The sequence below is a fragment of the Phycomyces blakesleeanus genome, assembly GCF_001638985.1.
Source record: "Phycomyces blakesleeanus NRRL 1555(-) unplaced genomic scaffold PHYBLscaffold_7, whole genome shotgun sequence".
Taxonomy (NCBI): domain Eukaryota; kingdom Fungi; phylum Mucoromycota; class Mucoromycetes; order Mucorales; family Phycomycetaceae; genus Phycomyces; species Phycomyces blakesleeanus.
Window position 1 is genome coordinate 655,268 of NW_017265140.1, and position 25,006 is coordinate 680,273.

Consider the following 25,006-nt stretch of genomic DNA (forward strand, 5'->3'; position numbering starts at 1 on the left):
AGTATTTCGTCAGGCCAAGAGAAATAATGTGGAGAATTTCAATAGGCATGTCTTTGGTAGGGTCAAAGGCTTCGAGTCTAAGAAATTCCTCACTTCCATTCTTGATATAACTCAATTCGCACCCATTGAGATATAGCTCTGACTGGGAATCGGCATTGGCAAAGGCGCACAAGAAATCCCTCGTTCTTTCTTCTTACCCATGGTGGTCAACTGGAGAATACGGCAGAGCATCAGGGATGGAACCCTGTTCAATACAAGGCGAAGGTATGAGACATTTTTGGCAAAACTTCTTGGCAGATGTTCCCTTATGCATGGCAAGCTGAGATTGACAAGGGTTGTCACCCATAAAGAGCAACAGGGGCACAACAACAAGAACTACTTCACCATGATCCTCAGAATACATCTCAATACCTTTCTCCAGCCTAACGAGGTCATCGACAATAGGGGGCAACATCTCAACGGCATTCAGTGTATGATTCGAGGTACAAATGAAAAGAGTATTTTCTTGTTTGTTTCTCGTCTCAAGTGGCAATGCAGCAAAGTACATTAAGTAACTTTCATACTTGTTGTACTGCTTTGTTGAATTACTGGAGGTATTTTTGGAATAAAGATTAAGTGGGCAGACAACCACTTTCATCAAACCAGAGCCTGGAAGTCTTCTCTTGAATTCTTCAACATGGGATTTGTTGAGACACAAGTCAGATTGAACACCAGTAAGAGCATAGGTGACAATTTTGGCAGGGCAATAAGAAACAGAGAAACCAGCTCTGAGGAAAAGATCACTGTCTTTTTGAACAGTAGACATAATCCTATCAACTTCAATGGTATACTTCAGGGTAGAGACAGCAAAGTTCGTAGAGTTTCCAAACCGCAGGAAGTGAGTATCATCAGGATGGTTCAGCTGAGGATTGTGGCCACCATAAACCTGGAATGCATTGGCAAGTATGGATCCGTCCTTGGTGAAGAACTTCTCAAGGAGATACTGGTTTGGGGAGCCTTATACTTCGACAACATCACCCACCCAGTAGTCCATTCCGTTTGAAGTGATCATTGGGTGCTGGAGCAATGGGTTCTCCTTCCACTTTTCGCCTTGGTTGAGATTCAACTACTGGTTTTCTGTGAAGTCAGGAAGGGCCGAGATTTGAGATGATTTTCCGGGGCATGTCATGGTAAACTTGATGTAATCAGACAGTTTGTTTATCCAAAGTACATGTCGTTCATTGTCTTGGTTCACAACATCAAAACTGGCAGTAGGAAAAACAGGGATCTGGTTCTTTTTCTGCTTGTGATAGTTAATCACAGCATTTGGTGTCAGAAAATCCAGTGCTACTCCAGATTCTTCATGGACGTCCAAGACCATCTTCATGGCAAACATGATCTTCTTGATAGATCTTTCTGAGGCAAGATCTTCATCGCCATAGAAGAGAGCATGTAAGATAAACTCTACTTTCGATTTAAATGGATGGGTGGGTCCAGTAAAAATGTCAGCAAAGTCATTGGGCCGGTACAATGTCTGTCTGCTGCTGTCTTCGTTCGAGTAGGCATTCATGGCATGAGAAAGAGATTGGAAGGTTCTCATTTCTGCTGCCACTCTAGCAATATGATCCTGGCTATCATATTCTACTCTGGTGTCTGTGTCTTCGTCGTCAGTGGTCTCATCATAGTCATCTGATGAATCACTGTTCAGCAAAAAAAAAACAGGTTATTATCTATTTCAATATTGCATTACTAATTTTTACTTATGATAGAATGTAATCATCACTATATTCGTCTTTGTCAGAGATTTCATGGCCATATGTGTCCTGAGGGTTTTCAAGAATAAATTCCATTGGGGCAGGTCCATTATTACTGTTCAGGTTGGTAGTGGCAGTGGTAGTGGCAGTGGCAGTGCTTGCAGAAGAAGAAGGGTCATCAAACATAGCAGGTCTAATGTTAAGGTATGCTCAATTTCAGCTTTACATTACATAGTATTTTTCATCCTACTTTTAGGATTAACTTACCTTCTTTTTAGAAGTTTCTCATACTCCCCCATTTCGTTTGGATGTTTTTTTGTATAATGTCTTCTGAGGCCTTGCAAGGACCCTAACACTCTTTTGGTTTCGCAGACGGTGCACACAAATGTTCAGTTGTCTGTAGCCATTGGTGTGAGGAATGTGTTCCTCTTTGTTGTGAAGTGATTTTCCATGTTTAAAAATCTTTGGAACGAAAGATGTAGAAAAACGTAAACTAATTCAAGGTATCATATCTTTAATCATGCAAAAAATGACTGCTAAAAAAATCATGTGAAATAATGTGAGCTAATTTTTTTTTGTTTACTTGTTTCCTTCTTTTTCTTTTTTTTTCTCATGACTGAAAGGTAAGTTTCAAGCATAATCTAACAAGATGATAGTATCTATCATACCGAACACCCTCAGTAAGTAATATATTTATTATGCCCTACTTCATATTGATACTAATATATATTTTTTATTAGATTCTATGGAGATTCCAACATGAGATTATATTAGGAAGTTACTTCAAACTATGCCAAGCTGTCTGTCATAATATTATAAGGTATCTACTCCTAACATAACTAAACAAGCAGACTTTTCCTTTACTTTTGTTAATAACTTTACCCTCATCTCTTTAGGTAAGTCTCATATATTACTGTCTATCTAGTATAAAAAGGTAATTTACCATATTATTTACTTCAAAGGTCATAACACTAATACTTTGTTTCTGTTTAATAGTTGTTCTTCTTTACTTTTACCATGTCTATCTCCCAATCTATTGCATAAGGGAGGCTGCTACACTAGACTAGCTACTAGTATATAGAACGCGTAATCCTAGTACTATTTTTTATTGAAACCAAAATAAAAACATTTTTTTGAAACATTTTTTTTGAAACACATTTTTTGAAACCCTATAATTGCAATTATTGGACCCCCCATTTTTCAGATTTTTTGTATCCATCCTTTTTTCCATTCATGGTAAATTCGAGCGGACACTTCATATTCCGCTTTAGGAAATTTTAGTCAGGCCAACTTTAAATCTAGCTTGGACATTGAGTTTAAAAAAATCTCAGTGGGTGTGCTGAAGAACTTACGAGTCCGGAATTATAAATCCTGCCATTTCCAGTAGTTCTATTGGCTAACAATCTTCCCCAACATTTCTATGAGTCCGGAGTTATAAATGCTGCCATTTATCACAGTGTTTATGCTATTGGTAATATTTTAGCATTTCGACCCAGATACTTTGGTGATTTTTCATAATGTTTATCAATTGTAGTTATAGTCTATAAATTAAGTATTCATATATCAAATGAAATATGTATATGAAATATAATGATGTCATAGATATAATATATGTATATGTATATATTCTATGCTATTGTGAATAATTAATGCATGATAACTAATAATTAATTATGAGCATGATGATCTGTGCATAAAATAATATCTTAAAGTCAGATCCGATGAAGTAAAATGCCTGAGGCTATTATATTATTCTTCAGTTTTACTCTCAAAGTAAGCAGTAATTGGTACTCATTCACAACATCAACAAACTGCACTTATGAACTCAGAAAATATAAAAAGGCGAGCTCACAATCTCATTCAAGATTAAAATAACTCTTTTTTTTATTTTAACTTTCATATACTACCCTTTTTCAACCTTACCGATGTCTTATTCAAACAAAAGAACCAGAAGTTTTACTGACTTGCCTTCTTTCGAATGCGATTTCTGTAGCTTGACTCACCATACTAGCAAACAACTTCGCAATCACAAGCGTATTTACAAAACAGTCAATGTTCATGTTGGTAATGAGAATTTACAAGAACCAGCTATGAAATCTGCTCCAGCACAAACAAATATAGAAGATGGTATGTATTTGAAATAATTTAGTACACACTTTCCAAACATAAATATTTATAGCCCTAATTGCCTGTTGCAGTTCCATTTGATCCATTCCAGTCAAGAACCTTTAAAGCGTCTTGCAACTTTAAAGCTGGTGACCAAGGACATGTCTACAATGACAACATCTTTACCAACAATACCTTCACGACATCCGAGCTATTCAGCATTGGCTTGAACGATCTTGTAACTGATCATGGGGTTTCTACAGATCTGCATAGTCTACTTGTAGATCTTATGAACATGGTCATTCGTGATAATGACAAGCTCAAAGAAGGTATGTTCAATCCAAATTTCCTTTAGATATTCTAGAAAGTTAACTAAAATGTTCAAATATTAGAGTATAACCCAAAAGTCTTGCATGCCGGGCCTGTCAACACGCTCATCAAAAGCAAGACTGACCTGAAGTCTTATGAGTACGACATTTGTGAGAATGTTTGCTTGCTCTTTGACATCACCAAGGATGAAGACAAATGCTCCATTTGCAAGGCCTACAGATACAAGGAGATCGATGGTGACTCTTCTTTGGTACCAGTAAACATCATGAAGATGATGTCAATTGGCGACCAACTGGCAAGACTTCTTGGTAACGACAAGACAAGAGCAAAGCTGCAATGCAGGGCCAACAGGCAATCTATTTCAAATAAAATATCTGATTATTTTGATGGTGAAGAGTATAAAACTCTAAAAGAGCAGCAGCTCTTTGATTCCCCCAATGACATAGCAATTGCTCTGTTTCTTGATGGTTTTGTAAACCAAGAAAAATCGAAACAGCAATTGACTATTGTGCATGTAATGGTATTAAACTATAACCCTGAAATTAGGGAATAATTAGTGCAAAACATAAAAGGATTTTTTATACATGGGTTATCTTAGACTTATCTTTTTTTTTGTGTCAAGATGTACCGATGAATACCTCATCCAACTTGCGATTATACCTGGAAAGCCCAAAGATCTTGACTCTTTCTTATTGCCTATTATAGACGAAATAAGTAGCTTAGGAAAACATGGGTTGATCATCAAAAAGTTCAATGGCGAGCAGATTAAAGCCAAAGTTCACATGGTCATGGCCTCTGGTGACATTCCTCAAGTGAGTTAAAGAAAAACTAAGGAGAAAAGCAACTCACCATTTTGAGCAAAAATAGGTTACCCAATTTTGTCACCACACTGGTCACATGTCTAACAAAGGTTGCCGGATATGCGAGGTAGAAGGCGTCAGCCCTCCCCATGGTAAAGGGAAATACTACCAGGACCGTTGTGCCACTTTGAGAACAAAGGACGACTTTGTTGGAGGTAAAAAAGTAAGTATACTATAGCAAAAAAAAGAATTGTATATTAATATAAATTTTATAGGCTACCGGTATTAAAGAGGCAAACATTTTTGCCCGATTGCCCACCTTTAGTGGATCTTGCTTCTATGGACTTGATGAGATGCATTTAATTGGTCATGGAATAGGCAAACTTATCTACAAACTAGTTGTACTTTCCAACACTGAATCATTGGAAGCTTACTGGCCAAAGAGTGAAGACGGAAGTCATTTCCTGAAAGATAGATATACCTTCTCTCTGAAGGAAAGTGATGTTAAGCTGGCAGGTAGACAAATCCAGTATTCTAGATCCAACATACCTGTATCCTTCCAAGGCAGTTGGGATAATATTATTGACAAGAGGGAAGGCGTAAGGGCAATCGATTATATTGATTTCCTTTTGTATGTTATCTCCACTCTGCTGGTTCCTCTGTTTACAAGACAAACAACTCGAAAGGCACTCCTGGCTCTGGTAAAAGGTTGCTCTATATGCTTGCAGTGGAATTTAAATGAGAATATGATAGTGGAAATGGAAAAGTAAGTTGAAATGAGCTTTGAAACTTTATTATTTGAAAATAATGCTTACTTTCTTTTTTAATAGCAATTTCAACATTTGGCATCAGTTTCTGGATTCTGAGATTACAGAAAAAATCTATCAGTCAGAGTCTTCTCTCCCGTAAACCATTACATTACCCATATTGGTCTTATCACAAGAAAGATGGGTAATTTAAGTGTGTACAGTACCAGATCCATGGAACGAACAATTGGCAGATATTCTAAGTTGATCAAAAGTAAGGTTTTCAGTGGAAAAAACGCGGGCAACTTGGTGGAGCGACTAGCGATCCGTGGCTATCTGAACTGCTCGGTAGATTTCGATGAATTGGTGAATCCAATTATACCCACAAGGACATCTCTGGACGACTTCCTGGAACTTTCATCTCTCTCTCCCTACAATTATGATCATCAACTCTGGAGTCCGTTCGAAACTATACCCTATATACAAGAATTCACCAACATACCCACATTTACCAAGGAATTACAAACCTTTTATATCTGATCTAATTCACAGCAAACCGATCCACAATATATCATGAACACAGTTCAGATAGCAGCGTGCGCATTAATCGGTAGCCATGTATATAGTTTGGAGATGTACAGAAGAAAGTGATCAGAATTCTGTCGAGACAATCATTACATAAAATTTTATGCCATATACCAAAAGTAAGTTTGTCGTAAAGAAATGTCCTATAGAATGAAGTTTCTAATTACTCTATTTAAATCTTAGCAAAACCCACTTGTTTATTGGGTCTGTCATTTTTTATTTCTCGCATAACATCTCACCTTATGATGAAAACTGCAGGCAGTTACTCGTGTTGGTAAGTGTTATGAATGATCACTCAGCCGCCGACTACAACAATTCCATTCCAGTTGTAACTCTAGAAGCAACTTCTATATACCAAAGATTAGCAGTAATTAGTATAAATGATATCCAAAATCAAGTCGGCTTAGTCCAAACCGCTATGGACTCAAAGAAATATAAAGTAGTTGCTCCATATTATATATTTAATGAAGATATGAAAAGTACTGCTGGAAAATTAAGCCATATCAAACTGTAAATACCCCATTATACCCATCCTTTTATCATTTCTTTCTTTAATATACCCATGAACAATAAAAAGAACCTTTGTTTCTATTTCAATAATTCAAATATACTTTTATTTTAGCAGGTTAAACTAGGCAAAAATAAAATAGAGACCAAGTCATGTAAGCTATATGTTTAAAGTAGCTATAGAGACTCACCTTCTTTATCTTAAAATTGTTTTTAAGATGATGTCCATTTATGATGAAAAGGAAAAAAAAAATGCAGTAAAAATTCGAGCAAAATAAAATGCAAAATCAATGTAAATCCTGCACTTCCGGTAAATTAGTGGAAAAGATAGTTGGTCTGCCACATTGATTAGTGGTATTGTCAAAATACAACAGGCTTGACAAAGAGCCGAAAAGAAAGTTTTACAATTTTGGATAAAAAATAAATAAATCAAATTGCTATACTCTCTATATGATATATATATATATATAAAAAGACGTTTCTATTATGTTTTTTTGCTCTTAAATACAACTTTATCTTTTTCACCTTTTTTTAATATTTTTACCAAAATCTAGAACCAATTTGATTGGTTTATAAAATAAATTAGTAGGATATCCTCTACCATTAGTGGCAGCCACACCAATTTCATTCATAGTGTATTATTAGCATTATTATTTTGAAAATAGGATTCGAAGCTTTGACTTATAGTAAAAAGAAGAGGTTAAGAATCTATACAGCCGATTGCTAGAATTTAGATAGATGTGGCACTATTATAAGCACTATATTATTTCAAATTTATATACAATATAATAGATGTTTTGAAAAATATGAGCAAATTAAAAGATATTATATTGTGATTGACATTGCACTTACCCACAAAAAATGATAATATTGAAAAAGAGATCAAGAGACATAATTAAGTCCGTTTGTATCTTTTATCTTATTTTTCTGGACTGAATTCCATCAAGCAGCTTTGGTCTGTTTACAAGAGCAATATGAAACAAGAGCAACTGTTATAAGAAGAGACGTTATCCACAGAAATAAATGATGTATACAATAGTATTCTTCTGAATAGCCTTCAAAAAAATTTAGATACTGCATCGATAATTGCTTGAATAAAAATATTTTTTTGATGGTGCGAAAAGCACTTGTCACTTGGCACATTCTTTTTCTTTAACTTTTGAGCCATTGTATGACCCTAGCCTACTCCAAATACATAATAGATATTCCTTCCTTATTTCATTCAAATGATCGAGTATAATTCATAGTTTAGAGGAAAGAAGGAGAGGGAAAGATAGTACATAAAGAGTATAACGAAGAAAAAGAAGCCAAAAGATATTATAATCCAAATTGTAATGAACATAAACAACGTCGATCTTTGGATATATCAATCAATGAGTGCAACGAAGGGTGTGACACGGTGTGTGTTCTTTTGGTTCCGCTCAGGCCACGAATATCCTGCAAAGAAGTATGACGCTCTTTGCAGGATTTCCTTCAATCCCCTTGCACAAGGCGTACCCTTGTGCATTGTATTTCATCATTGGTACTGCTTTAATAGAGCTTTATAACAAAGTAGTATAGATTGTTCACATATAAAAGTCTTCAGATGAAGCAATAATAAAACAGAATCCTTATCTATCTTTATTTTATTGATCAAATCCTTTATTTTACTTTTGTTTATACATTTATTTCATCGTCACTGACTTATAACAAATCTTCGCGATAGTTATAAGCATACTTCTTGTTATATTTGTCCTGTCTATACACATTTTACTACATCTCCTTACTGTTGGATAGACCCAAGCGTTATCACAGTAATTAATCTCTCTTTCTTTATATTTGCCTTCTGAACTCGTTGGCAACTCCATTTTCATTTATTATTTTTCTGACAACGTTGCACCACACCAACTCAACACTTTTCACTATCTTTATAACATTCTCTCAGTATATTGTCTTGATATCAGTCTAGTATTTTATTAAAATAATTAGTTTCATTATGTATTTAGTATAAGTAAAGTCTGAAACTTATAGCTTCAGCCAAGATACTTGTTCTTCTTTAGATTGAATAACCAAAGCTCTTTAACAAGTATTTAAAATAGTCACTGTTCGTGAATCTTCTTAGATAATTGATATTTGCTGATGCTTACAACTTTATGACAAAGTGTTTCTTTCTGCTATCAAAATAAAGAATAATATTTTTTTTTACTTTCTTCAAATGATTATAAGCTTTCTGGCTGCCTTCAAAAGAGTAGAATAAAGTTTCAAGCTTGATGATTTTACTTATTTACTTTGCTGGGCTTTTAATGGCAGAAACTTGCATATTTGGCTGGTTTCATGACTTTTCTTTCTTTCTAGAATCAACTCAATTATATGATACATCAGAGCTCTGAATATCTCTTTCTAAAGGTAATATATGATGACGAGATAGACCATACTGAGCTTTGTTCATATATTAGCACTTTTTATCCTATTTTGCCAACCAGAGTTTCTAATCAAGTATAAGCAATACTTACTTTGACACTTTCATGAAGAGGTGTAAGAGACTTTGGTTTTGCCTAACAAGAGTATTGATTATTCTTGTTGCTCAAAAATCTATCTCTAGACTTTTGATACACTTTGCCACATTCTCAAAGGTCAACCTCTGAGAAGAAATGACAGTAGTTCTCTTAAAAACTTGATGAGCACTTTCTACTTGCTGAGTGCTGATACACCCAAAATGTATAAGCTTACTCACAATATACTTTGACTACTTCTCCTTGAAATTCAACTACCTTTCAAAAAAGTAAGTTTATGCTGATGCTTCGATCTTGCTATCATCTACTTTTATATCAGCATAAGCATTGTTAAACTTCAGAAGAGTCAAGTTAAACTCTACCTCTTGTTCTACTATTAATCACGTGGCTTACATGATTCATAAGCTGTTCTTTCTTGGTCACAGACTCAGCCTTTCTAGAAAAAACTTTCTTCACACTGTTGAGCATATACCAGTGACACAGAAGCTTTTTGTTTTCCAAAAAAAAACTCCAATGCATTTATCAGTGCAAGACACTTGTTTGCTACAAGCAGAGTGTTTGATTGCTTGTTCTTAAAAGCAAGTGTCTTAATTGGCTCCAAAAACCAGACATAAGAACCAGTTTACTCATTAGAGATCCAAACAAATGTAATTGAAAGTATTTTAAAGTTTCCCCTCTAAGGTCGTGAATAGCTTCAGCCCAAATAAGAGGAATTTCTAAATTGTTGGTCAAGTATGTTGCAGCTACAACCATAACTTCGTAGAGATACCATGCTCTTTCTAAAATTTTTGAGTGACTGAAAAGAATCCTCTCATGACTTCCATTCTTATTAACATCTTAGCAAACTTGGTATCCCTTCGATTACATTGCTTTAATAAGGTTCATTTCATTATCTCAAAGAGTATGAGCAGAGATACGAGCATGTGCAGTATTCATGCTATCAATGTTGCTAACGTACAACTTATGGTCAGGGTATACTTCGTCGTTAATAGCCCTTTGAATCTCACGAGTCTTGGTATTTGTCTCAATTAGTTTCGTTATCATAATATCATCTTCTGTTGTAACTTTTGAGAGTCTACCGTTCAAAATAAACTCCGAGCATTCATTGTGAAGGGGATGCTTATATAAGACTTCGATCTCATAAGTGGTCTTCAAGAGAAAAATAGCTTTTGGATGCATTCTTGTAGAATATCTTAAGGAGATAGGAACATTCAATCATTCTACTAGAAGATATCTTCTTATGGTCACTGTTGTCAATCTTTCGGGTCTTTTTATAGTGCCCACCCTTGGAACACTTTAAGTAAATTCGATTTGGCTTTCTGTATTTAATTACGAGTATAAAATCGTTTGCAGGTGCATATTCCTACATCTTTACAATTGACATTTGCATGTCATTGTAAACATTAACTGGTGGGATAAGAAGAGGTTGTTGGACAGAAAATTTTTCTTTTCCATTAAAAAAACGGATTTATTTATTGATAGAGTTCGTATGGAAGTAAATTCTAGAAAGTACTTATTAACATCATGATTTCTAATTGCTAATCTGTAATGAGCAAAGTAATGTGTTTGCTATCTCTGAAAAGAAAAACATTATTTTTTAATATAATCGATTAGTAAGTTCTTACGAGATGAGTAAATAATAGAAAAGAAGGTTTTATATTCAAAGATTGAATTGAGAATTTAAGGACACACCATTTTGCCCTGAAGGATTGGAGAGAAGACATCGGACTCTGGACAAATAGTGACAACCAACTAGTCTGGCAAAACCAAAACGTCGTATCCCACCTTGAAAATGTCGTCTCCCTAGGATCACTGATGCAAATGGTACAGGAAATAATATATATATATATCGATAGATCAAAAATGAAAACACATCTCAGTTCTTCTTTTTCCTAATCTTTATTATCATTTTTACTTTATTAAAAAAAAAGGGGGAAAAAATAAAGATCATTATTAAGCTACATTGCTTTTGTTGTATCACTATTATTTCTTTGTCAGGAAAGCCAGAATAACCCAGTTTATTAAGATCACGCAAAGATCATATCCCACCTATCATTTTAAGCACATGTATATAATACATTACATTATAAACTCTAAGAAGAATGTTTATAGCCTACACCTCAACTCCCCCAATGAAATTGAGTAACGTGGTGTTTATAAGATATGCTTGAATTCATTATATAAGTATAATAAATAAAATGAAAACTACAGTAATACAACTGAAAGATTGTCGAGGAAAAATAAAAGAGTTTTATTTTTTTTCTTTATACTTTAAAGAAATAATAACTAGAAAGAATGGAAGAATTGAAGAAGTGATGCTTAATAAATATATTAAATATCAAATAAATTAAATTAAGTTAAATTAGATTAAATAAATAGGTGTGTAGAAATGTTGATTATCCAGAATCAAAAATAAGAATAATATCTTAGCAGACACGTTCAATATCAAAGTAACTACAAAATTATAGTTTAGTAAAACGATCAATTCCATTTATTGCTATTGTAGGTTCTCTAGACTTACCTAGTGTGATCAGAGACTGAAGTAAAGGGAACAATTGAGTTTGAGCAGTTGTCAGAATCGAGAGTACCATCACAGATTTCTATTATTTTTAATAATTTTAAAGAAAGGGAAAGATAGTTAAATATATATTATGTGTATGTGTGCGTTTTCTTATACTTACTGACGACAGACGTGTCGCTGGTAATCCAGTATTCAACACCGGCATGCAAGTATCCGACTGATTGAGGAGGAAGATGGACAACGACTAGAATTGTATTAAAACAATTGCAATGATGAATATTATAACATATATGTGTGTTTGTGTGTGTAGCAACTTACTATCGCGGTTGTTGACAGTGCGCTCATATGTAATTCCAGTGGAAGTAAGATAGTAAGCAAACTCATCGTTACCAATACGAGGACCACCTTAATATTATTTAAAAAGTTAATGTTTCTGTTTGTTTGGAAAATATTACTTTTAAATAAATAATAATTACCGTATGTATAGATGAAGAGATTCTGGTTGGTAAATCTAGAGTCACGCTGGTAAAGATCCAATGCAGCAATAGGAGCAATAGCACCACCAAGAGAGTGACTGCAATAAACAAATGTATAGACAATAGTCAGATATCTTGATAAGTATAGCATCAACCAGCTAACTAACTAACTGACTCCAAAAAAGGTAGATATTTACCCAGTAACGACAACTCTGTAAGAAGGATAAGATGTCAATTGAGCACGGATGTAAGTGAGGACAATAGATTGACTTTCGATGTAAGCGTCGTAGAAACCTGTAAAGATAACAATTATTAAAACAAATGCTCATACATTTTAGAAAACAGAAGAAATAAAGCAAAACTTGGGTTACCAATATGAACACTGGCTCCAGAAACAGGGGGATAATCCTTTCTGACAAATTTGAGGTTCTAAAGAAGAAGAAGAAAAGGTAAGCCGACAATTAAGTTAAAGACAAAACTTTGATGCAATTGAATATAAAGTTTAATTCTTACGGTAATCCAGTTGTCAATGGATCCGGATCCTAAATATTGAAACAAAGTATTTCAGTCAATCGATCCTAGAATATACACATATAAACCAGTGTTTATGATTCCATACTAACCTCTATAGACCAATTCGATTTCTTTGGTCTTATCATTTCTGGCAATGTAACCAGTAACATCACTGCTGGTACTGAATGTCTTTACAAGAGTGTAGGATGGCAAACATGTATTGCAGGTCCATTTTCCATTGACGGTAACCGAGTCGCAGTAGGCACTATCAGACAGAGAGAAATAGGTCTTCAGGATGGTGATCTTGGCAGTGGTTGCCAAGGGAAGGCTAACTCTTGAAAGAGTCCCAGAGACAGGTACGGTCACATTAGTCAGGTCAAGCGCGAATCCTCCCTTGGTCTGAACACCAGCTGGCAGAGGTCCATTGTGAGAAAGAGCATTTGCTTCGGCATCTTGAGAAACATCAGGAACATTTGTAGCTGGGCTGGTACGGTCAGGAATCAAGGCAGGTAAAGTGGAGTCTGCTAATATACCACCGACCACTCTCTTTGATGGGGCAGCATCTGCAGAAGAGCACGCCAGCAGGAAACCAAGAGCAATTGAAGACAGAATAGAAAGCTTCATTGTTATTAGATAATGATAATGATAATAATTGTTAGAAATCAAGAAGAGGAAGGCAAAAAGCTTCCTTTATATACACATACAATCGATATTGAATATTTATTCTTCTTCTATTATATTATATAATAATATATTATAAGAATCAAATAAAATAAAGGTCTTACCGAGTACAAGTACAAGTACAAGTACAACTATTAGTTAAAAGATAGAGATAGTTTTACCGCCCAAGGCCGTGTGTATGAATTTCTTCATATAATAATAACCAGCCAACGACAAGTTGTGCTCTCAGGCCTGCTTTGCTGCTCCGAGAACCTTTCACTAGAAAATCAGTTGAGTTTCCGATGGGTGACAGGGAAGATAAGTTACCCTCACAGATCTCTTAACACACACAAGTACACAAACGCCTGATTGATTTGTACACCTGAGTAACATCACTGTCTTACAGATCGAAAGCACAATTATTTATTGAGTTGTTGCATCTGATGCTTATCAGCTTTGTGTAATCTACTGGTATCACATCTCAAGCAAGTAATTTATATAACCATAGAACTTTTATTATGTATACATTTAACTATCGTTGTAATTGAATAGATAAAGAAAGCGACAAAATGATTTATCAGAGGGAAATTGACTTTATTATTGTCCTAGTGTTAGATATACTTCTTAGCTGTATTAAAGTTTCTCTTTTTGCATAAGTATCTGTATATGTGTGTGTATGTACTACAGTTAGTGCAGGTAATATAAAAGAACACTACACCTATATTATATATTAACTTTTTATAGGCTACAAAGACCCTGAATAGTCCTATATTTCTTATTTTTGAAAAGCGGTGCAATAGTAATCGACGATCATAACACATGTTACATATTAATTACGGAAGATTTATACTCCAAGCACAAAACACAAACAAAAACAAAAACAAAAAAGAATATATATATATTGCCGAAGAGGGCACAAACACAGAGACACACAAGTATATATGGTATGCATGTATGTATATACTTGATTATATAGTAAGAAAGATTCTTTTTATATATAAAATAATGACATCCTTAATATACTTCTAATGCACCATAATAAAAGCAAAAATAAGATAATAATTCATTAATAAAATTGTACGTTGATGTTAATCCCAATTCTCATTATCTATATCAATTTTGATTTCAATAGTAATAGTAACTCTAAATAATATATAGATATTGGATTATGACCAATTAAAGATACATCAAAGAAGGATATAGAATTATATATATAAAAGAAGACAAAGAAAAGAAAAACTTAATTATATTGCTCCCAGAATTTCCTGTAAAGGACCGGAGTTTTTTTTGCCTGTCTGAATTAATAAAATAAAGAAGTGTGGGTAAAATATAGAAAGTATCAGTACCATTTCACACAGGGCAGTGTGTATATTTAATTGAATACATGATTACACATTATTTCTCATAGAGCTAAAGTCTTCTCTATTGGTCATACTACTCACAGCTCCCACGAAAATTGATATAAATATGTATTATTTTAAAAAAAAAATCGTAAGAGCATATAGAATACCCAGAAGAAGAGGAAGAAAATAAAATATACATTTGTATATATGATTATTATTAAAATACATGTAAATGAACAAGTGTAACGGAATGTTCCTAATGAAGGAGTATCATTTGCTCAACATATTCTCCAAATGTTCCCCCACTTGTATTAAACGATCAAAACACGTCTTCACGACACAATCAATCACACGCAGACTTCACACTCTTCATAACCCTAAAGCCGCGAGTCCGGAAAGGAAGGAGGAGTGGTTACACCGAAAAGTCCGGTAAAATGTGGCTGTCACTTAATTATTCGGCTTACTCCAATTAAAGACCCAAAAAAGGTGATAGTGCCAGTGCCAGTGCCAGTGATAGTGCTAGTGTCAGTATTGGTGTCAGTATTGGTGTCAGTATTGGTGTTGGTGTTGGGGCAGTCGATGACTTTTTTATTATTACTTATCATTTTTTCTTTAATATATATATATAATTTTGTGATTTATAGCTTTTTTTTGGATCGTATACATTTCCTTGTAAAAAATCAAATCAAATCAAACAAGAGTAGTCTAAAAGAGCGGGAAACCTCAATAGAATTACAGTTGTACAAGAAATATACAAGCTTTAATATATTGATGTTTATCTGTCAGGTCAGGGATATATATATATTCAAAATACACACAAACACATACATCTATATACGGAAGAAGCAGTGCAATACAAAAGCAAAGAGAGAGAAATAGAGAGAAAAGTAGTATAATTCATAAGATAATTGCCTTGCACATTATTCACATACCTATCTATATTTTATAACCTACCATTTAATTATTTGTGGTCATTATTAAGTGTCTATATGAAGAATCAACATACTTGACATTAAGACTATTGTTTTAATAGCCTTTCTCTCGGTCTTTAACACACGGATGATGTAGTTTTATCTAAGAAAGAATATTATCCTTATTTCTTACCTTTTATAAATACATATCAAAAGCAGCCTAATTTCCCTCTTTCAAGGATTTCAAAATCTTTATGAGAAAGTAATATAGCCAAAGTTTGGTATAGGAATAAAAGTGGAAGGGGGAAAATCATACCACCATATCTAACTTTATAATGACTACTTTACTACCCCTCTTCTGTTTTTTTAGCGATAATGTATAGACCCATATTAACGAAGAATACAAAAAAAACCTATTTCTCTAACTCATATATACCAGACTATCTACTCTTAGCAATAGCTTACTAAAAACATATTTATTTGAAAAGATAATTATCGTATATTTTGACGAATTGTTCGCTAAACGGATCATTTTGGTCAAAATGGGTAAATCAAATGCAGAAAATTAGCTGTAAATCCAAATCGGTTAAGTAACCGGGGGTTTACAAGTGTAAGTAATATTGTTGGGAGCATAACGATTCACTATATAAATAGTACTTGCTATTGATTGCTTAAATATTGATCAAAATAATTAACTTTTTTTCTATTCTGAAAAAAAAACCACATAGTAATAAAAACTTGGGATATTTGCTCCACACGATCCATTTTTGTTGCCAAATTTCTCTCAGGACATAAGTCTAAAAAATCATTGAAAATGTTTGTTCTTTTTCTTTCTTTCTGTCTATCAAGCAATGCTGTATAGAAAATTTTAAAATTCTGGTCAGTAACCAGTGTAAACCATAGGAGGTAAAGTTGAAATAAACTTGGGTACTTTGATATATATTCTCAATTATACCATAGATAGCAGGAAACAGTCTAAGAAAAAGCTAATATATCTAGCATTATATCAAGTTTTGCCTCTATCGCAATTCATTTAAAAAAAAAGTAAAGCACACAATACACTGACCCATATACATACAGGCCTTGTATCTATATTTTATCTATGTATATGTATATACGAATATTTCAATAAAGAGTATCATACAGCTTTGTTTTATAATTTTACATCCATGAAAGGAGTAGGGGACAGGGAAGTTTGGAATGAGTCAGTTCAGACGTTTTGACTGCTTACAAAAAAAATATAATGAAATATATCATGTACTAATAAAATCAATTATACTACAGGGGTAGCCATCCTAACCATTGCTATCGGGTTTTGTATATGGAATAATTCATGCAGTTTTGCACACCCAAGTAAAAAAAAAGCAAAACAAAAAAAAACCGAAAATACTGATAACTAAATGTAAAAGTACACTTCTTTTACACGATTATATAATATCAATGGCTAAAAAATATTCATGGCATATGGATCTATTAAGCAAATTTACGCTCCTGATGGAATCACAAAAGTAATAATCTGTTGTATCGATTTTTTTTCTGAGTGCAGAAATGACCAGACTGTCTTGTTTGAAATCGAATATGCGATAATAGACTAATACACGAGTAAGTCCTTGCAGCCGCCTTCTATTCCTGGTGCTGGCTATATGCTGTATGACAATACATCATTCATAACAAGAGAGTATACTGCTATTGTCCTAGTCCTAGTCCTCCTGAGGTTCATGTCTTGATGGTAATTTAATTCGAAAAATATGAGCTCAGTCAAGTGTATATCACTGTTTTTGTTATTTTTTTTTGTTTTGCTGTTATTTCGATTTTATTTCTTTAAAGTCTGTTCCAATAGTTTGAGCATTATAGACATTGTTGATTTGATGTCTTCTAGCGACTTTTCCTGGTTCCTTGAAGATACCAGCATCTCTTCCCAGAATTGATTCCGTCTATCAACAGAGACTCCTTCATTTGTAGATACAGTAGAAAGACTACCACTGTCACCGACACTGCAACTACTATTGATGCTGCCATTATCATTACTTTTACTTTCACTATTACTATTACCGCCATCGTTATCTCTATTGTTACTGCTACTTTTATTGTTACCGCTACCAGCTGATCTGCTAGTGTTTTCAATTGTAGGTGGGAAAGAGTGCACAATTTGCTTTGCTTTTGTTCTTTTCTTAGGTTTTGAATAACAGTGACCTTTATACTCTTTGAACACCCTTTCGGTCTGCACAAAGGTTGAGTTTGTAAAATGCTTTGGGTTGTTCTTGACATCTTGACCATTCTTAAATTTGGAAATCACTACCTTTTTGCCAGATTTCTTTGTCTCTTGGTGTAATTTTTTCTATATAGTCAAATAAAAAAAATAGTTTATATAGATATATAGATATATGTCAAATTAAGAAAAAATCGTTTACGAGTTTTTAATGAAATATACCTTTTCAATTACAGCTAATGCAGCCTTCTCCATTCTGATCGTGTGTCTGGTAGAGTCGAACGTGAAAGGCTCAGCAGAGTCGGAAAGATTCGTATGATACTTCTCTACAAGCCTTTTAACTCCACGCCGACAAGAGTCGTAGCTCATGCATGGGTCGTCAGGAGCTTGAGCCTTGACTTGGGTGATGATATGTGACCAGGCAATATGGTGTTTTCCTCTTGGGCAACTAGGAGGAAAAACCTTGGCATATTCTTCTAGTAAGATCAATTCCTTTTCATTCGTCCAGGAACCACGAACTCTCAAAGGCGTCTTTTCTGTAGTCGACAAAGAAGGGGGAAAACCAGAGGCAGGGGCGGTAACAGGAGCAGAAGAAGCAGAAGTAGAAGCGGTGGAAGAGGTGGAAAAAGTGGATGAGGTGGATGAGGTGGATGAGGTGGATGAGGTGGATGAGGTGGCAGATAAGGATGAAGAGACAGGAGTGTACATCTTGATACACATCTTTTTGGTGTTACTCTTAAAAGTATCCCTAGACCTTTTAGTAGACATGACGACGGTGATGCCAGTAATAAAGTATATACAAGGTAGAGAAGAAAGGAATGTATTTAAATCATGCAAGCTTTCAACTACTTTATAGTTTTTACTTTTATTTTTTAAGAAGAAGAAAAAACCATAGCATAAGCCCCTGTAGGAAACGTTATTCCGCATATATGTAATTTAAAGTTATAAAAAAATCAAAGTCAAAATCAAAAGTAAAAACAAAAGCATAATAAAACGTGCTTACTGTAAATAGAAGTATCAGACTAGTTTCAAAGCAAGATTTGCAACAAAATGGAAAGCTTCTCAGCGTTTAAAGGTAAGGACAAGAAGAAGTTGAGATGCTTAGTTATGGTATCTTATTATTATTACTATTATTCTTATCTGCTACATTGAAATATTGGCTATTAACTTGTAAACATATTATTCTTACAATTAGGAGCTTTGGGTTATTGTTTGCGTGTGCGTGAGCGTGTGCGTGTTTTTATTGTTTTATATTGTTCATAAGTACAGTATTTGCACCAAAGATACTAAGATATCAAGGTACCAAAGCTTTACCTATCATGGGAGATGTGGGAATTGACCATAAATATCCTTCTTTCTTTGCCAACCAAATTGAAATATTGGGTTTTCTTTATTTATTTTTCTTAAAAAAACACACGCACACATACAAATCTGATAAAAACATGGGAGATATGAACCCTGAATTTCCGGGAAAGGCTTACTGCTATAGACTTATGAAAACAGTCATTTTCATCTATCCTAACTTGGAGATCTTTGGCTAGATTATAAGAAAGGGGGAGAAAGGGAGAGAAAGAGAGGGATAAAAGAGATAAAAATGGACTTATTGACAAAATATTTTATTTATTTTTGACAAGTACAAGTGTTCCTTTTATCATATTATATTCGAATGTTACATTCTTATAATTTTGGTATGTCTTGTATATTCATAAGCTCATTTACTGTGAGAACATTGCTATGGATACGGCCTAGTTTATAGTACACTTAACCTTTACATTTTAAATGTATTTTTGTACATATATATTTATATTAGCTTTATTATCAACTCTATTAAAGGTCAAAGTGTTTCATTAAAATTGATTGCTTTTCCTTTTCGTATTTGTCTTGATAATCAAAAGAAACATATAAGAAAGGGAAAGAGAAGGGGAAGAAGAAGAAAAAATAGAAAAGAAGAAGAAGTATAATAATAGAGATTTAAAAACGAATGCCTTGTGGTAAAAGTTTGCGGTTTAAAGATATTCTATGGGTTTGAATTGCTTTTTCTAACATATCTTTTGTGATACAAATTGACAATGTCTGCACTACCCCAGCACCTGTGTGATCATCTATATGCGGTGCGGGTGTATGAAGTGTGATTTTTTTTGAATATGTCAAAAGACCCAACTGGGTTAATGTGCTGATGATATCTTCCTCGTGAATGCAGGTTTTTTTGCTAATATCTGAGATACTTAATTGTCCACAAAACTCAGATAGAAATGCTACAAGAGTGGATGCCCAATACGATTTATACCCAAGTGCCCCTAGACTGGACAATGGTTTCTCTGGAGATCCAACAACGCCCTCCTTTTTGGATAGCTCATAACCTAAAGGATCAAACACTCTTTGGTTAGACATGCTACATATCTGATTTTAAACATTGATAAACTCTAATCTTACTCAATTCGATCAAAAGTCGTCCATATCCTTTACGTTGATGGGTAGGTAAGACCATAATACACGCCAAGTTGTAGTTATCGTACGATAGCTTCTCCTAAGACTTATTTAAGTAACTTTATTGTTGTTACAGTGATATATAGATATTTGTGTAGTACCTTTGAGAAATATCCCACCATAATATCCGACTGTTTTATTTGCTCAGTAAGGATATAGAATTTAAAGCCTTCTGTGTCATAATAAAGAGTCTTGTGGTCCACAAAAAGTTTTGCCATCAGGCACAAGTTTTGACAAAACAGCTAGGATTCAAAGTTTATAAGGATAACAAAAAAAAACACCAAAAGATTCCTTCTTCTTTCTCCTCTTTACCTTCTGCTCGCGTCCATCAACTTCATATATCTTTAATGTTCCGTCCTGGTAGATGACTTTTCCCGGTAATCTTCGTTTTTTACAGGTCATCTGTACCCACCCACACCGTCTTGTGGATGAGCATCCTTATCAGCAGCACAGTAGTATTCCCAAGTTACTTGCCTTGTGTATCTTCAGCTGTGCCTCTTTGTTTGTGTAATTTAAGCAGTGCTCGCAAATGTAAAGCCGATCAAGAAAGGCGCCAAACTCACTCGGATAAGGAGAGTAGTACCATGCTCCGATCTCATAAATTCCATACAACACCTTGTCTACGTTACGGGCTCGCTCTATCGCAGTGTCCATCAGAGGTGGTGTCTGTGCTCGTCTAACGGGTGGCTGGGAATTTTCAAAGGACTAGACTATTAGAATGATTTTTTCCACTCTTTATTTTGGTTGCAGGACAAAGTTCCAGGTTTCCTACTTCTCATCCATACCATACCATACCATACCATACCAATCTACTATACTTACCTCATTTTCATTTTCAGTCCGGGCTCGTTTTTTGACTCTTTGGGTTGGCTCAGCCTCGTCTGACAAACATGCTTAACAAAATAGCAAATATGCTGTGTTTAGGACCAAGTCTTGTCGAAGTCAGAAGTGTAAAGAAAGAAAGAAAGAAGAAAAATAGAGACTAGAAAGACAACCTACTTTTTGCCATTGTTTTTTTCGGCTGACTGGGTCCTGGAGATTTGTGTTCGGGTACGATCTTTTCTAGAGAGATTGTGAATGAGATCCAATTATGATCAGAATCATCATCAACTCTATTCATTTCTTGATGTCATCCTTATTTTATTATATATATATTTGTATCGATAGCAAGATAATTGTACGGGATGGATCATTTATAATATTATCTTTTTGGGATTCCAATCCATCTTGCCTATCCACTCGTCTCTACCTTTATGGTCTGTTGGTGATGCAGGCTCAATACACGTTGTGGTAGACGAGTGACGGGTCGCTCTTTTCTTCATCATAAACGCGTGTTTATTATAATTAATAATTTATTTTTATTTTACTTTATTTTATTTTTTATGTACGGTGAATGGCCCCCACAGACGTACAATCGAAGAAAATACAATAATATTTTTTTTTAAAAAAAGAAGGGGCTGGAAAAGATGTTACTGCTGGTAAGATGCCTCTTTGCATACACACACACACATTTGACGTCGGACTTGGAATAAATAATATATTTCTTTAATCCTCCTTCTTCTTTGCAAGACCATTCTTTTCATATTCCATAAGTTGATCGCCAATGGCTGCAACAACCTTGGCTAAGTCAATTTTGGCTTGCTCTTCAGATTCGCCTCTCAGCTCTGAGTAATATTTGATCTTGGGCTCAGTACCGCTAAAGAAATATGTCAACATTAGTTACACACACACATACAAATATGTATTAATAAACACAATGACAGTCATGATGAGCTTACCTTGTTCGGATCGTGAATACGGTATGATTCTCAAGGCTAAAGGTAATCATTTCTGAAGCCGCAGAGACAGGAAGTGTGGGCTTGTTTCCAGGCTTACTAGAGTCATATCCAACAGTCAAATCTCGGACAGATACAACCTTGTAACCACCAATGGTCTCTGGATATGCAAGCTCATATTCATACTATAAACAAAACACCAAGATTTTAATTATTAATCAGTCAAAAAAAAACTCTAACTATTAAATGCTTAGTCTACAAAATTATCTCTCTTACCTCAGAATCATCGGTCTTGGTCTATTAAAGTAAAATAAACAAAAACCAATTAGTACAATAAACTTTCATATTTTTTAAAACACACACACACACACACAAACTTACAGGATGATCTCCGTAGCGGATACGCTTGAAGATGCTCTCGATCAATTTTTTGTCATGGCAAATAAAGTACGAGTTGTCAGAGACAAAGTAACCATACTTCTTGTAAAGTCCTTCTAGGTACTCGAATACAGTAAGGCCTCGCTTGTAGAGCTGAACAGCCCACTCAGCGAAAAAGGCTAGAGCGCTCACACCATCTTTATCCTTGACGATGTCGCCAATAGTAAAACCAATTGCTTCCTCATAAGAAAATACGACGTTGTATCCTTCCTTCTCAAGTTCCAATGCCTTGTTACCGATCCACTTGAAACCTGTCAATGACTCTTCGAATCTGAATCCCTCTACTTCTCCCATGCGTGCCAAAAATTTAGAGGACACTGTGCTGGCCACCATAGCCAACGATGCTATATACATATATATTTATTTAAATTATTAGTTTGGGTGGGATAGGGTGGGGTTGAATTAGTATACCAATTTATCTCCACCAAACTGTCATTTAACTTACATGCTTCCTGACCAGCAGCTTCAGCCTTCTCGAGAGAAGCTGCACCAAGAATGGAACCAATCATATTTCCACTGAACAGCTTCCATTCTCCACTATTATATACATATATACATAACATACTTAGTACATGAAATATCTTATAGAAAATGGTACTATGCTATATTATTGTTCAGATTTATTTACCTTACGGTTCGCTCAGCAATAGCAAGTCGATCGGCATCTGGATCATTGGCAATAATGATGTTTGCATTATTTTCTTCGGCAGTTTCAATAGCCAAACTCTATAAAACATATAAAAAAAAGGTGTCAGATATATATATATACAATTCTTAACTAAAAAAAAACTTGTGTATTTCTTTACCAATGCACCTTTTCCTTCCTCAGGATTAGGGAATGCGACAGTAGGAAAGTCAGGGTCAGGCTGAACCTGTTTCTCAACCTCGATAAAGGGAGGAAGACCAAAGATATCAAACGCTCTCTTTGCAAACGGTAAGCCGACACCGTGCATAGCAGTGTAGACAAACTTTACGCTAGTTTCCTCGTTATCCGATCTAAGTCAGAAAAAATTAGTAACAGCTCTCTCTTTTAGCTTGGTTCCTATAGACAAAAAGAAGGATACTTTACTTGAACTTGGCTAACTTGGCCACTTCCTCAAAGTATGAATCAATAACACCCAATTCAGTGGGATCAATGCAAAGATCACTGGTGGTGGCCAATTCGTAGTCCCAGGCCCAAGGCTCAAGGTTCTCTAGAATGGTGTTGGCAATTCCCTCATCATGAGGAGGGATAATCTGGCACGCATTTTCCCAATACCTAGGATTATAATTATCGCTATTAGTATTACTCTTAGTTACTTTTTGTCTTTTGGTACTTACACTTTATAGCCATTATCATCCTTGGGGTTCTGGATACCAAAAAAAATCATTTGAATTTTAGTTAGCTGAAGACACTACGTACTCCATAGGAATAAAGTATCTTACGTGGGATGCAGTAATCATAACACCACCAGCTGCCTTGAGTTTCTTGATAGTAAAAGGCTATACAGAAACAATAATCCTTATAGTATGAGATATATGTGGAGACTCTAACGTTGAACATTTGATAACAACAACAGAAAAGTTCTTACCACCAATGGCGTGTGAACCAAGTCTTTGTAATACCACACTTTGAAGCCGCGCGTAAGGAATGCTGCTGCTGTCAGGCGAGCAAAGTCTTCGGAGTGGTGGCGGTGGTCATGGCCAACAACCACACCGCGTTCCTTTGCATTTTCAACTGTGCGCTCAATATATGCTGCTAATCCCTAGATAAGATACATCAAAAGAGTCAAACCGAGTCAAACCGAGCCGAGCCGAGCCGAGCCAGTTAGTCAATTAGTCAGTCAGTCAGGCAGTAAATAATGTATATATAAAAAGAAGAAGTATTGTAATTATAAATTTACCTGGGAAGCCTGAAGGACAGTTAAATCATTCATTCTCGAGAAGCCAGCTTCCATACGTGCTCTTAATCCTGGAAAATACACACTTTTATTAAATTGACATGCTCTAATACATGCATAGATATAAAAGCAAAAAAAAAATTTGAAACTTGAAAATACCTGCTGTACCAAACTCGATGCGGTTCAACAGTCTTTTGGCAAGTTCGTCATGGTTGTTTGCTTCTTGAAGAGCAATGATCTCATTTCGGGTTTCTTCATTCTACATTGAATATATATTTTTAGACATTGCAACTGTGACATGCAAGATGATTTACCTTATCAAGTCGGATCCAGTCTTGGGCAAGGGCATCAAGTGTATGAAGGTCGTAGGTAGTCATTAGATTAAGTAAATGAGAAAGAAGGAGAGGGGAAGCTGTCACGCTTTAATTTTCTTAAGAATTATATATATATAGAGAGAGAGAGAAGGAGAAGCCCGATCAGGTCAAGCATCTTTA

General features: G+C 34.8%; 8 protein-coding genes across 8 annotated transcripts; 2 read left to right on the forward strand and 6 right to left on the reverse strand.

The window, feature by feature from the left end:
- Window positions 1-193: 193 nt before the first annotated feature.
- PHYBLDRAFT_166629 (hypothetical protein) lies at window positions 194-2,032 on the reverse strand (the record flags this gene model as incomplete). Its single annotated transcript, XM_018435449.1, has 5 exons — window positions 194-996; window positions 1,022-1,089; window positions 1,110-1,668; window positions 1,763-1,926; window positions 2,001-2,032. The coding sequence occupies 5 exons, from the start codon at window positions 2,030-2,032 to the stop codon at window positions 194-196; spliced, it is 1,626 nt and encodes a 541-aa protein (XP_018293422.1).
- Window positions 2,033-3,658: 1,626 nt separating this feature from the next.
- On the forward strand, window positions 3,659-6,814 carry PHYBLDRAFT_64304 (C2H2-type zinc finger transcription factor; the record flags this gene model as incomplete). Its single annotated transcript, XM_018441278.1, has 7 exons — window positions 3,659-3,860; window positions 3,932-4,168; window positions 4,232-4,683; window positions 4,742-4,981; window positions 5,037-5,184; window positions 5,245-5,251; window positions 6,484-6,814. 7 exons carry the CDS (start codon window positions 3,659-3,661, stop codon window positions 6,812-6,814), a joined length of 1,617 nt encoding a protein of 538 aa, XP_018293423.1.
- Window positions 6,815-9,574: 2,760 nt separating this feature from the next.
- On the reverse strand, window positions 9,575-10,478 carry PHYBLDRAFT_143634 (hypothetical protein; the record flags this gene model as incomplete). The annotated part of the gene is made up of 4 exons (XM_018431033.1): window positions 9,575-9,634; window positions 9,693-9,785; window positions 9,918-10,078; window positions 10,217-10,478. The coding sequence occupies 4 exons, from the start codon at window positions 10,476-10,478 to the stop codon at window positions 9,575-9,577; spliced, it is 576 nt and encodes a 191-aa protein (XP_018293424.1).
- Window positions 10,479-11,825: 1,347 nt separating this feature from the next.
- On the reverse strand, window positions 11,826-13,211 carry PHYBLDRAFT_89820 (hypothetical protein; the record flags this gene model as incomplete). The annotated part of the gene is made up of 8 exons (XM_018443735.1): window positions 11,826-11,899; window positions 11,981-12,064; window positions 12,139-12,225; window positions 12,297-12,394; window positions 12,494-12,590; window positions 12,668-12,725; window positions 12,810-12,838; window positions 12,920-13,211. Coding segments are annotated over 8 exons (819 nt in total), but the record flags the coding sequence as incomplete, so codon positions are not given.
- A 1,851-nt stretch (window positions 13,212-15,062) lies between these two features.
- On the forward strand, window positions 15,063-16,292 carry PHYBLDRAFT_64307 (hypothetical protein; the record flags this gene model as incomplete). Its single annotated transcript, XM_018441279.1, has 3 exons — window positions 15,063-15,241; window positions 15,288-15,360; window positions 16,212-16,292. The coding sequence occupies 3 exons, from the start codon at window positions 15,063-15,065 to the stop codon at window positions 16,290-16,292; spliced, it is 333 nt and encodes a 110-aa protein (XP_018293426.1).
- Window positions 16,293-17,536: 1,244 nt separating this feature from the next.
- PHYBLDRAFT_166633 (hypothetical protein) lies at window positions 17,537-18,700 on the reverse strand (the record flags this gene model as incomplete). The annotated part of the gene is made up of 2 exons (XM_018435450.1): window positions 17,537-18,061; window positions 18,155-18,700. The coding sequence occupies 2 exons, from the start codon at window positions 18,698-18,700 to the stop codon at window positions 17,537-17,539; spliced, it is 1,071 nt and encodes a 356-aa protein (XP_018293427.1).
- Window positions 18,701-20,068: 1,368 nt separating this feature from the next.
- On the reverse strand, window positions 20,069-21,055 carry PHYBLDRAFT_89373 (hypothetical protein; the record flags this gene model as incomplete). The annotated part of the gene is made up of 5 exons (XM_018443713.1): window positions 20,069-20,292; window positions 20,366-20,459; window positions 20,521-20,661; window positions 20,732-20,801; window positions 20,871-21,055. Coding segments are annotated over 5 exons (714 nt in total), but the record flags the coding sequence as incomplete, so codon positions are not given.
- A 909-nt stretch (window positions 21,056-21,964) lies between these two features.
- PHYBLDRAFT_155049 (hypothetical protein) lies at window positions 21,965-24,889 on the reverse strand (the record flags this gene model as incomplete). The annotated part of the gene is made up of 13 exons (XM_018433378.1): window positions 21,965-22,115; window positions 22,198-22,379; window positions 22,576-22,976; window positions 23,078-23,169; window positions 23,261-23,358; window positions 23,439-23,628; window positions 23,702-23,890; window positions 23,953-23,981; window positions 24,058-24,114; window positions 24,204-24,377; window positions 24,516-24,583; window positions 24,672-24,771; window positions 24,827-24,889. The coding sequence occupies 13 exons, from the start codon at window positions 24,887-24,889 to the stop codon at window positions 21,965-21,967; spliced, it is 1,794 nt and encodes a 597-aa protein (XP_018293429.1).
- Between the last annotated feature and the right edge of the window lie 117 nt (window positions 24,890-25,006).